Below are 13,690 nucleotides of genomic sequence, written 5' to 3'. Positions count from 1 at the left end.
GTTCATATGTGAAGCCTGCTTGTAAAAAAAGAAACCTCTAAGGCAAACTCTAAAGGAAAGAAAAATAAAGATAAAAGACAGAGTGGTGGTGTAGAGTGAGACCGACAGTGAGCTTCAGCGATCAGCAACTTCCTTATTTCAGAACAGGATGCTGAGACTAGTGCGTGCGTAAGTCGCCACAGTTCCAGTTAGATAAAACAAAAACAAAAAACCAGTAGAGCAGACAGAGAAATGACAAAACTGTCTTTAAAATGAACTCTGCACTCATCCATGCATGCACTGTTTGAGTGTGTGATTCTGTCACTGTCTGGTCTGTTTATTTGCATATATTTCATTTGCAGAAAGTTAAATGTCTGAAAGCAGGAAATGTAGTGAGTTACACTTGTTAATTTAAGCACTTCCTCTGTCTGTGTGTGTGTCACTGATAGAAAGAGAGATGTTGAGTAGACTGTTTTTTCAAATAATTGACCACAGTTTGTGCACGTTTTAAAGACGGTCACATTACTCCAAATAAAAGGAGAGAAACGTTTCAGTTTGACCAATTTCATCAGTGATTAGGAGACACTTAAATTAAATAAATCCAAAGAAAGAATAGAACACTTTGCATTTGTTTGTTACACGATATTAAAGTTCTCTTTATAGATATTTAATTTTATTAATTGGTTAGGGTAAGGCCTTTTATTCTTACTCAACATTTTTAATGTACAGAAACAATTAAACAGAAAATACCATCCTGTTTTTAATTGTATTATAGATTATTGGCTCTTTTTTAGATAGTAATTAAACAAGACTGTCTATCTATGGCTTTATTGAGAAATTACAAACATGTCCATGCCTGCTGTGTCTCTGCATGTTCAAGATTCTGATTCATTCCCAGTTTAATAGAGTTTAATACAAAAAAATCGTATTGCATGAGCAGTCATTGATTCAACTTGTAGTTTTCAAAACTGAAAATAACAAAAAAAAACAATTCCACTCAAACAAAAAAAAAAAGGTTTTATTTTTATTTTATTTTATTAGAAAGAATTTATTTGAAGCAAACAAATACTATAATTTAAGCAAAGGGTCTTTGATCAAATTTAAGATCCACCCCTGCTCGTAATCCTTGCTATGGGGTTATTACTCGAAGGATGAGCAATGTCTGCTCATAAAGAGTTTTATAGTAGATATTCATCCTATCAGCTGGGGAACACTGCATGTATTAAAAGATACAGACATTATTTGAATTGTGCCGAGAAATAATGTGGCTCATTCTACCCAGTGCGAATACAGATCAAATAAATATTTCCTTGTTGTAAGAGCATTATAAAAACTACCAGTTGTTTATTTTGATAAAGTTATTTCCTGCTCAGCAGCATTCTTTCATGTCTACCTTTCAGAGTTCATTTATAGTGCTGGTACATTGTCAGGTTGACATGCAGTATTTTTATCTGCTCATTACGTGAGCAGCTACAATGGTGCTCAATCCCACCTCAAAACTCACCTCTTCAGAACTGCTTTTAACTGTTCATGTTTTTATATCCAGTGTTTCTATTTTGTTTCATTCATTCTGTTGTTTAATGTGTGTTATTTTTAAAGTGTCTTTGAGTTTTCTGAAAAGTGCTATACAGTTGTGCTCATATGTTTACATACCCTGGCAGAATTTATGATTTCTTGGGTAGTTTCTGTTGTCATTATGATACAAAAAGAGTAAACACAGTTGTTTGACAATAAATGGCTTCACCCAACCACTAACCATGAGTGAAAAAAAAGTTTTTCTCTTTTCATTCATATTCTCTGAAAAATGGCAAAAAAAAATCACAAATTATGCTAGGGTATGTAAACTTATGAGCACAACTGTATAAATGAAATGTATTATTTGTATTAAACCTGACCAGGGCATTTCTAAAAGTAACACATGGTGAGTATTGAAAGTACAGACACGAGATAGATCACAGTCAATAAGAATAACTCAGTAGAGGTGTATTAAAAAAGCAGGTGGTTGGGCTGCGGTTCAGCTCAACTATCAAGTCATGTACCCCATATACAGAGGCTCTTTGCAGCAGACGGCCCTGGGTTAAAATCCAACTATGGCCCTTTGCTTCCTACTCTATCCTCTATTCTATCCTCAAAATAAAGAAATGAAAAGCCCAAAACCTAATCTTTCAAAAAAAAAAAATGCAGATTAATCCACAACTAGCATGAGGAGCTGCTGAATGGTCTACTTCATATGAGATGTGTGTGAGTAGTAGGTTATGGCTGGACCTTCAAGAATAACTGACTATTTCTAATACTTGGTTATGTCAAATCTGATCTTTTTCCAGAAGCTATGATATGGTAGTTGCATCTTTACTATGTCAAATATTGATTGTAAGTTGAATACTTGGGGTTTTGGACTATTTTTCACCAAAACGAGCAATTTCAATGCAAAATCACTTTGCTTTTGAGAATTTTGATGAGCAACTTTTCCTTTATTGTCACCACTCCGACTAAATATGCCAATACTCTGATCCTGATCAAACAATTATGTTTTGCAACCCTGTAATTATGTAAATATAGTCGCAAGCTACTTCAATATTGAGGACAAGTCTGCTCTTTACTGTCCAACAATGTATTCCCAAAACATAACACATGTTCTTATTTGGCATTCTTCAAAAGATGCCCAAATGTAAACACTTGGGAGCCACTGGCCTGCTTCAGAGCAGCAGCTCCTGCAGAAGTGACCCACTGAGTGTGTGAGTGACAGAGTGAGGCCGTGTAGCAGAAACACGTCATGTCTGAGCAGAATGAATGACAGTGAAAAGCTAGGAGTTTGATCCTGCTGCACACTTTGTTATAATGACAGATTCAATGTTGATTCTGTCCTTGAAGGGTTTTTACCTTGAGGTTTCTGTGCGGTTGGAGGTCTGGGCGAGGAGGATGGCTGGGGTCGGGGTTTGATGGCGGGCTTTTCGTGACATGGTCTGGGGGTCTGGATTTTCTTCACCAGCCGTGGGGAACACAGGTAGTCCACTGATCCGCACTGGTATTGCAGAGAGGAGGCAGGGAGGTCTGCAGGAAGGAGACATGAAGAAAGACTATATTAGGTATCGATCGGTTTAATGAGATTCATTTAAGACTCGCATCCCGAAAAGAAAGAGTTTAACCCTGAGATAGTGATGCAGTGAAGTGCACTGATGTGGGGAAATAACCTTGAGCTCAGTGTGTGGTTAAGGACGCGGCCTCAGACAGAGAGGAGGACCACCACAGGAGAAAAGAACCTCTACAGCATCTGTCCTAATTCAAGGTCTGAGGCCTGAGGCAGAGAGCTGAAAATGATACTGGTTTCCCTCTGACAGGCATGAACCTGACAGACCAGTAGTGAGACTTCTGACTCTTGTCCTTAACTTGAACTGATTTTGTTGTTTAAAAAATAACATCTTAAAAATCGATCTTTTCACTGATTTTTCATCCTTTTGGTCCAGTTTGAGGATCATTTCTGTTCAGTCTGTTGTATGTCTGCTTTGCTTGTCTGTTTTGTAACTCTCTTGTTATACTCTGACAATGTGCTTTGTATTCTCTGACACGGATAATATCACAGCATAAGGCAAAAAATTGTTGTTTTTTTGGTAAGTCTAAGTCTGAGTGTAATTCAAGAACCTGGACCTCTAGTTTAACTCATTGTTTTCAGTGACATGCGCCTACATCAACACAATAAAGAGAAGCAGATAGAGTGAAATGTAGAGTCAGTGGTATTCAAGATTTTTAGATCTTGTAATCAAAGCTTGTCCACTTTTGAAAAAAATGTAACCTTTAATTGCTTTTAAAGGCTTAGAATAATCCCTTAGATTGGATTAAGAGTATTGATATTCTTACTAAACTCAAACTGGGTGTAAAGTGTGGACTTCACTTGCAGATCTAGAGAGCCAGCAAATGTTTATTTAACCCCCTAGGGCGTAAACTTTGGAAAAATTCAACAGACCTCAAGTGCCCTTTTATAAATAAGCGGTGCGCTAGTTACAAAAAAGAAGTATTAGAGGATCTTCATCCTAGGTTTTCAAGTCTTGTCCTCCCTTGACTGTGTAGCATACAGTCTAAGAAGTGAATTTGTGATGAACCGAGCTCAATAAAAGGAGGTGGGAAAAAAAGAGGTGCCAATGATGTGCTCTACACTTCATTTACGGTAAGTATGTGATAAGTTCTGGTCACAGTTAGGTTCTGTGGTTTTAAACCATCTAACCAACATAAATACAAAGAGAGAAACAAAAGGCAGGATAGAAGTAATTACAAGACTGTTGATAGAAGGTTTTTGGAGGCCAGTAAAAGGGAAAGAAATACAGCTTGTGCAGCAATAACAAAGCTTTGTGACAAAGTATGAGTGGCCATCTTTGTCTGCTGTTTGCACTGTAAAAGACCAGAGTTGGCAGCATGTGCTTTTGCAGCATTAGTTGGTATCTGACGTGTCCCACCATTAAGACACTGACGTCCCTCTGTAGATTATGTTAATAACTATGCAAACTGCAGACACATGTATCTGTCCCTTCAGGCTCGCGGCTTGAAATCCAGTCATCCCAACACTTTCTCAACTGGGTTACAGCCTGAAATTGCACTGAGCCCTGGCACATCTAATTTGGTGTTTTTTCAGCCATGCTGCAGGCAGCCAGAGGAGCGCCAGTAATGAGTCCTGTTCGGCTGTCTGCCCCATGTGGCAGACTGCAGGCTTTCCCACCATCTCTGCACCACAGAGGGATCAGAGCAGGCAGGGGGGAAAAGATGCAAGCAGCTCTTTTTTACTATAGATGAAAAATGTAAATCTGTGTTTCCCCTGAAGGAATCTGAATTTCTGAAGTGGTTTGGTTTTATATTTTGGGTCCCTGGCAACAGAAATATCATGAGCCTCCAGGTTTCTGCTAATGCAATCTAAAAATCAGAGATGACTCGTAGGTTGAGTCACAGGAAAAGCGTGACCTATGATCAACCAAGCAGGCGCGTCTTTAAGCCAAAATGACTGCAAAGTGGAGAAGTCCTTGACCCAAGACTGGCTGGGGTCTCTCCTGGGAAAAACAAACAGGACTGCAAGAGGGAGACAACATAAGGGCTCATTGTACCTATGGAAACTCTGTGTAGTCATGGGTACCTGAGAGCAAAAAGAGGCCCTCATGTGAAACTGCCTCACACCAAACAGGAACTTGTCGACACAGCAGAAAGAGGAGCTGACAGGAACAGTTTTTCTTAATTAAAATCTTACAAACCAAGCATAAAACGGCACAAGACATCATCCTTCAACTGTAGAAATACACGTGAAAATTAACTCTCTGGAACGCCGAGTAAGAGCTCGAAGCTATCTTTCACATCTCACAGATTTTAAAGAGTTTCTTCTCAGAGGTATATAAAAATGAGAATAAAAATACAACAAAATAAGTCAGTTTAAAGGAATATGAAGAAGAAAGGAGCGGGTTAAAGAGCATTACCTTGCCTCCAACTGTTCAGTTTTACATATCCAAAGTCCAAAGAGCAACTAAACTGTAAAAAAATCTGCCACACAGCCCAGTCCAAATCAAAATAAATCCTGCCCTCCCAGTTTGCCAAAGTGCGTGTGTGCAGAAACTTAGACTAGTCTTTGTTGTATTAAAACACACACCCAAAAAACATCCTTCAACGCTCACTCCTGCATTATACCCACACTAAGCCTCACACACATTCACCTCTCCTTTCCCAGGTGTGTTTGAGGAGCTGCACCTGTCTTTTCTTCACTTGCCAAACCTGATCCAAGCACCTCCTCCCGGAGGCCAAAGTGCCGGCATGCGTGCGTCACTGCGGAGCCAAGTGATCCCGGCATACTTTAACAACTCAGGCCAAAGATAAGTCATATCTCTGTCCGCAACACAAGACTCAGTTCAGTTCAGTTTCATTCTTTTAAAGCTGAGAGTGTTTGAAAGTGAATTGATTTGTACTCAAAGGGAACAGGGATATGAGCGAAAATGTTACTGTGTAATCTGAGGAAGGCTTTTGTGAAAACACACATGAGAGCACTGATCTGAGCTCATTAATTTCCTCTGCTCAGTTCCAGTTACTGGGGGACGGATGAATGGGACAATTAAACAAGAATTACACGTCTGAGGACGTTATCACTGTAGCACCCTGTAATATGTTGGTTACGATGACAACCACTTCCTGTTGAAAAAAAAGGGGAGCAATTAGTCTCCTTGCATCAGAGTAATTAAATAAACCAGGTAATACAAAGTCTATCTTTCCTGTGATGTAACTCTTGAACAGCACAAACAGAAGGAAGAGTTAGGTGTACTTTTTTTTGTTTTTGTCAGGTAACCTGAACAACAGCATTACAGTGAACTTCTAAACATGGTGAAGACGTGCTGCGTGCCTTACTCAGAAATACTCAGATACTTTCAGGTATTTGACAGGAGCACTCGTTCTGTCTGAGTGAAAGGCACATGGTCTGAGTCTGTACTGACACTGTGCCGTCACAAGAGAGAACCCTGAGGAATGTCGGTCTTCTGTCACACATACTAAGAGCAGTGTTTAGGAGTCTAAATATCACTGTTTACACCTTTGTACAGTGAAATCCTTTTCCTCAAAGAGCAACTAAAAACAACCTGAAATCATTTTGAACTCTGTTTAAGTTGGCTGGGTATCTGTTACATTTTCAGACACTAGTGCCACACCTGTGTTTCAGTATAAATACCAAAACAGTCTTTATTCAATCAACACCCTACATTGAGGACAACATTTGTCATGCTGCACCTGTAGCAAACATCCTGGGGTGCTGATAACTGTAGTAAAGACGGACATTCATGTGCACGCTTATTTTACAGCCATTTATTCATGACCAATTCAGCTTTACTGCATTGTGTGTCAGCTAATAAATGCTAGTGAGATAACCTACTAAACCAAGGTGGTAAAGGTAGTACATATTGGCACTGTACATACTAAACCATAGCCTTTAAGCATTGTCTGCGATGGCTTGCCCTTCAGCAAAGATGGTACAGACTTATTCTTGCTCATTTAGTTAAAGAAAGAGAAGTTCTGAAATGTTTACTTAAAATCTGTCCCACACCATCTGTAATAATCTGTTTATGGCCATAGCTCAGTTGTGAAGGCGGTTGTCTTTCAATTGGGAGGGTCAGGGGTTTGATCCCAGGTCTAGCTTTCTGCTTAAAGCTAGGATTGGTAGTCACGGAAAACTAGCATGAATTTGAATGTAGCATTTCCTCAGGACTCCGTCTAACCCCTCCCCCCCAGCCCATTTTTGCCTTTATGGATAGGACAGCTGAAGAGAGAAAGGAAATGCAGGGAGTAGAGAGTGGGAGAAGACATGCAGCAAATGGTTGAGGCCGAGAGTCAAACCAGCGACCACTGCAACAATGACTACAGTCTCTGTATATGGGGGGTGCTTAAACTACTAGGTCAATGGTGCCCCCTTGGGTGAGACACTTAACCCAAAACTGCCACTACTGGAACCACTTCACCACTGGTAGATTGGGATTAGTTAAAACTGAAAAGTGCTTTACATATCAGCCTCTGTCATCAGTGTATGAATGTGGTGTGAATGGGTGAATGTGACATGTAATGTAAAAGCAAGAGAAAGAGCTATATAAACAGTCCATTTCAGCAAATAAGTAACAATGCTGTTTTTTTGTACCTGACACTGTGGCCGATATCCAGCCACACTTAAAGCAACGCCTAGCAACTGTTTCAGCCTGAAGTCATGACTGTGGTGTAGAGAGAAAAGAGGATGTTAACAGGAGGGAGGAAAGAGAAACAGAGATCTCAGACTACCTTTACAGTCAAAGGCCAGAGAGTAAATAGCACTTCAAAACCGTAAGGGATGCCAGTCATCTAAAGCAGGGGTTCCCAAACTTTTCAGCCCGCAACCCCCAAAATATAGGTGCCCCCAGGGGGTCCCGACCCACATCTAGGGAACCCCTGATCTAAAATACAATTACATGTAGAACGTTGCTTTACAAAAAGGTTAAAGGTCATTTACCTTTAAAGAGTAGATTGTTTGATATGAACATGAGGAATTTTGCAATTTAAAAGTGGGACATTCTGGAGTAGAGCAAATTGCAACACATTGGGCAATAACAAATTATCGAATGAATTTAAAAAAATTGGTTAATGTCTTATTGTAGAACAGGGTCTCCACTTGTACTCTCTCCTGTTCCCCAAACACCTAAGTGACACATGAGCTCAAAAAAAACCTGGCAGAAAACTGGCTAACTGTCAGTCACCATCGGCCCTGAGGCAACCCCCTCAGAGTCATTCATCACACATCATCCCTTGTGTACAGTTCTCCTGCCCCGGTGCTGTCTGGGAGACAGATCACTCGGATTCAGCAGGGTCTCCTCTCTCTGACAGGGAGTCAATCAGGTCCCCTACCCTCATGCCGACCCCTGATGAGTCCGAGATGACAACCCTGCACCCAACACTTCAACCATCCCTCAACTCCACACGGGGATCTCTCTGAATCCCTGTGACAGTCTCTCTGAGAGTGGCTTCTAATTATCCCTCTATTACCATCAGATTTCCCAGAGTCGGTGCCTGCTCTGCTGCTTTATTTCTGTGTCTGTATTTTCTCTCCACACACCGTATTATTCTGGGCTCTTGCCTGATAACCTGGTTGACTCAGTCAAGAGAGGCAGTCTCTTATTCAGCGGCTCTTAATGACAACAGAGATACAGAGCTTAGAGGACAAATTCACACATGCTGGGCTTGATACTGGCTGACTCCAAAATAAGGAAAAGAGAGCAACAAAGGGTTAAAATTGGAGAAAACAAATCAGAGAGACAAGATAAAGATAACAGGGAGGACAACCATTATTTTCAACACGTCAGCCACATCCTACATCCACTCCTCCTCCTATCACTCCTCTTCCTTACTGTGCAGCAGGACATGGAAAGGCGTGCTCTGACCTTGCTCTACTTTCTAGTATTATCTCAGGAGCTCAAACCTTGAACCAAAACATGTTAGTCAGAGAGACAACGTGTGTAATTTGACAGGTACAGAAGTGGAATCTATTAAACAAGCCAGATAGCAGTATATCGGGTGGTAAAACTGGCTTTATTTGGCTAAAAATAATTCATTATAAAGAATGTGTACCTGAATTCTTCCATGGGAGGAGTTTGAGAAGTGAGCGTAAATATTCCGTACCTTTCGTCCTAACTACTACAAAACCTGTTGAACCCCACAAGAATTTCACAGGCTGCAACAAAAATGCCTCTGTTAAACAACAACAAAACAAAACAGATCTTTTGTGGGGTAGGGGGTGGGGTCACAATAAGAGGATCAATCCAAACTAAGAAAGGAAATCCAGCTTGGGAAATCTGTTACCGGTTTAACAGCAGCTGCTCCAGGATCTACAGTAAAAAGGATCCTCAATCTCTGACAGTCCAGGGATATTTTCTCATAGTGTGCTGAGGCTCCAACTCCCACTGACACACTGTGCAATCATTCCTCTGCACATATGTGGAAGGATCAACAGCTATCCAATCCAATACAGCAGCATCTGGCCCCAGATTACAAATCTCTATACATCCATGTCTCATCGTGCTCTGTTATCAGAGCCACATCCTCTTTGTCAGCCCCTCCATTCCTGTGGAACTTTCTGCACAAGCTGATGTGAGTGTTTGATGGTTCCTGAAGTTTTACACGTAGCCTACCATGGCTTTGCAGAGGCAGTGGGTAATGGGAGGGGAAGGCAAGTCATCATGCTATGACTGTCCTGTCCCTGTAAATCAGGTCAGTGGGCACAGCAGGCACACTGACATGTCTCCCAAGCTAAGTGGGAGGATTTCAACAGCTCCCGCAGATTACAACCAAAGCTGGACTGATATGAGATTTTGAGACACATACTGGTTCTGATTCTAGAGGAGAGAGAGATTCACAGACTGAACATAGGACTTCAGATAGTGATTTATTTTTCAGGAATGATTCAAGTCCTTCGGTAATTGAATTTTGCATTGTTGTGATTGGGTCACAACTATGGATGTTCACAATTAATGGATTGTCGATTAATTGATTGTTAAGAACGTACTCCAACACATTTATTTGTTTCGATTTTCTATCACGTGGAACAAACATCATGTGGTCTTATATTTCATTCACCTATTAGGGAGGTGATTTAAGTTTGAGGCATGTTTCGATGTAAATCAGCTGACTAAAGGTGTTGCGCACAGCAGAGACGCTCAGCTGCTCATCAGTAGCAGTAGGTTAATTCATAACGGCACAGGAAACACAGCCACATATTCATATACAGTAGGTAGGGTCATTTTCTGTAGACCAGCTAAATGAAGCCACATTAAATCACTTTGGGGGATGGTGGGGGTTGCGAGTCTTTGGCACCTATATTTTGGGGGTCACGCGCTGAAAAGTTTGGGAACCCCTGCAGTAACCAATACATAGACTGCAATAACGACACATTACAGTGATTCTGCAATGATTTATAAATCCCAAGCCGAGACATTCATATATGATAAATCATGATATCTGACAATAAGAACAATACAAAATGTCCCACAGGAGATTAAATGCCACAAGCATCGATAATCTGTATTTGGCCCCAGTAATAGGATAATTGCATCCTAAGAGTCAGGGTGACTATATCTTGCTGTACCCCCTAATAATGACAAAGCAAAAGTGCTCAACGGACTGCTCACAGAGACAGTTTTTAAAATTATAATTAATAAGTATATTTAATATGCATATTAATATAATTATTCTCATCCATATGATGACATACAGCCCACCAGCATCTGGTCCCCCTGCTTAATGTGCCGTCGATAGCGCTGAGATTATAAAAACATTAAATCCTGCTGGACAAATTGCATGATTACACTCCTCCTACATCACAACAAAGAGTGCTGCATTTTTCATAAAGGGTTTCCAAATAAGCACATATCGGAAAACAAAATATATCTGTGATGTAGGCCTGATATCGGCTGGTAATAATATATCAGTCAGATTCAAATGGATCATGAGAGAAAACAGAGTGAGGAAAAGCAGAACACTATTCAAAATTGTTGAAGGTTGTAATAAACTTGAAGCTTGACTCTGAGGATGCAAGAAAGAATAAAAAATACATGGATCGGATAGTCAGAAATGAGAGGTTTTACTAGAAAGTCTGAGGCATGACAGAGGGAAACACAGAGGGCCAAACTATAAATACAGAGCAGAAAAAACAGACACATGTGCTTTCAGTTCCTGAAATGATACACTGCAACTGTCAACAAGTGCCAAGAGCTAAACATAAACAAAGAGTGACGAGTTAATGCCAGAGTGGAATCATCCCTGCGGAGTCCCAAATTAAATCAAGTCCTCTAGAGAGAAGCAGTCCTTCACTGTGCCCAGAGAGAGCCAGAGAAGAGGCTATTGCTATGACAACGATGATGATTTATATATACTGATATAGGTCACAGTGAGAACAGACTTTTGCTTTTCATATGCACACAGCTCTGGTGAAAACAGATGAATTAATGGTCGTGTTTTAATAATTCAGAAGACATCCTGGCCTTTTTCCTTTAAATATGGAAGAAAAACACAATCCAACACTTAGCCATAGCCATACAGGCATACACTGGGGGCAAGCACATGACCTCGGACAGAAGAAAAACAGCTGGGGATTTCTGACACATGGACTGCCCTTTGACCTTTTCCCTGCAGCATGACTCAAGTCCATTTCATCTAGCTGTCACATGCAAAGTGCAAGTCACGGAAGATCCCTCAGAATTTACAGTAAGTAACACAATGATGCAAGGACATGACAAGGGGATGATTAAAATTTTACGTTGGTCATCAGACACACGGGTCGATGGCATGGCTGGTCTCTCTAATTCACATCCTCCCCCACAGACAAAAACCTACAAGAAGATTTTTATGAGGCACAGCGTGGAGAAGTGAGCCTCTGTTCTGTCTGGATGCAGTGCAGCACAGTAGCCCAGAGCATTACTGTAAAGGAAGCAGCCCCAGATTGGCAATTAGGGCAACACACATACACACACATAGAGCAGAACAAGGGGGTTTACAAACCTGCCTGTGTAGATGACTACCCATGTGTCCCAGAAACTACTGAAGCCTACTGTAGCAGCTCTCAATGGTTGCTTTCACCGTTCAACCCCAACTGGCCGGTTTTCACAACAATCAGGGATAGAGCCAAACAGGAGAGTCTATCTTTTCCTTGCAGTCTACTTTTACCAAAACACACCTTCACCAACAAAGGGTAACTAACTACTGGTGCTGGAAAAAAATATTCCGGCTCTTTCCATTCCCTCTGGGTGTGGGGGAGGTCCAAACAAACACAGGTCTGCTGCTCCATGAGTCACCCGCACCCGAAGGCTGGAATAGCATTTTCAAAACTAATTTTAATCATTCCAGTCCTCAGAGGGCTGGATTGAAAGAAGATGGTGCAAAATGAAATCTCCTGGATCAAGACCTGATCACTCTTCACTCTAACTTAAAGCCTCTGAAGTGTGAATGCATTGATTACTTTACCATATATTGACAGATGGATTATCCAATCAATACTGTGGAGGACAGGACCAGTTAAAAACAAGCTCTGCTGTTGAGGATTGAATGATTGTTGGCTGATTGATGACTTCAGCATTATGGGATGTTGGGTGCAGGGGGGTTGGGTGGTTTACCAGCACTATCCACACACCTATCTTTACATATTGGCTACTGATACAATACAACTCGTGCTGGGCGATATTGAAAATTATGTTATTACGATAAAGTATTTCATATAAGTTGATATCGATAATTATAACAATAAATATCAAATCATTATTTAATTTAAATGTAAAAGCAGATTTTTGGTCCGGAGTGAAAGTTGAAGAAACCAAACAGTTTGTTAGTTTGTATCTGGATTTAGTTTTCTGATAAACTTCTTGAATCCATCATTTCTGACGGTGCTAACAGGAAGCAGGTCTTTAATGTAAAATTAGATTTTTGTGAAGTTTTAGTTTGTAGTTTCTTATTTTTCTCAGATTGAGGTTATTTCCATAATTTGATTTAAATTTACAACAAAAATATATATAACATTTTATACTGTGTATCAGTTTAGTAGAGTATTGTTTTGAGTTGTGCTCTCCCCTTTAAGATTACTAAGTGTTACAGGCAGAGTGATGTAGTTTCCCACAGTGCAGTGAATGCATCACGGTCGTGTGGTGTTAAGTTGTCCTACGGTCGCAGTGGACATTAAATGGGTTAGAATGTATATTTTATGAAGCGTATTAAGTTAATAGTTAACGCAGAGTCGACAGTGTCAGACTAACGACTCTGCTTTGAGCTGGTAAGTTTTGAGTTTTCTTCAGTGTCGCTGTCGCTCGTTCCAGCTGTGTTTACGTTCTGCTCGAAACTTTTAAGCCCTGCCTACCTCTAACCCTGCGACATGATTGGCTGTTCAATGCCGTCTTCTTCTGTCTAATGTTGGGTGGCAACTAGTGTTTGAGGCACATTAGCACCCCCTCCATTTTAAGTGGCTGGGGTGTAATTACATGTTTATTTATATCAAATTTTTATATCTATATCGAGAAAAATTATATTGCGATAATAATTGTTATCGAATTATTGCCCAGCACTAAATACAACTACAGGAAAGGCCTCAGATCCATATAATGTCCAGCATCAGTCATAACACCAGCCCGACTTATGCAGTACCATCAATCATAAGTCTCACGCTACTTTTTTTTCGACTACATGAAACATAAACATAGTCTCA

At 40.5% G+C, this 13,690-nt stretch overlaps 1 protein-coding gene across 2 annotated transcripts in view; it reads right to left on the bottom strand.

The window, feature by feature from the left end:
- fgd (faciogenital dysplasia) overlaps positions 1-13,690 on the bottom strand; it is a 72,806-nt gene that overhangs the window by 23,411 nt on the left and 35,705 nt on the right. For both annotated transcript variants that reach the window (XM_034696632.1, XM_034696633.1), the window contains exon 2: positions 2,860-3,030. In XM_034696632.1, coding sequence (XP_034552523.1) covers positions 2,860-3,030 — 171 coding nt within the window. The remainder of the gene's footprint in view (positions 1-2,859; positions 3,031-13,690) is intronic.

This window comes from Notolabrus celidotus, chromosome 11 (genome assembly GCF_009762535.1).
Source record: "Notolabrus celidotus isolate fNotCel1 chromosome 11, fNotCel1.pri, whole genome shotgun sequence".
Lineage (NCBI taxonomy): Eukaryota > Metazoa > Chordata > Actinopteri > Labriformes > Labridae > Notolabrus > Notolabrus celidotus.
The sequence above is the reverse complement of the archived record's forward strand: the minus strand, read 5'-3'. Positions and strand labels throughout refer to the sequence as shown.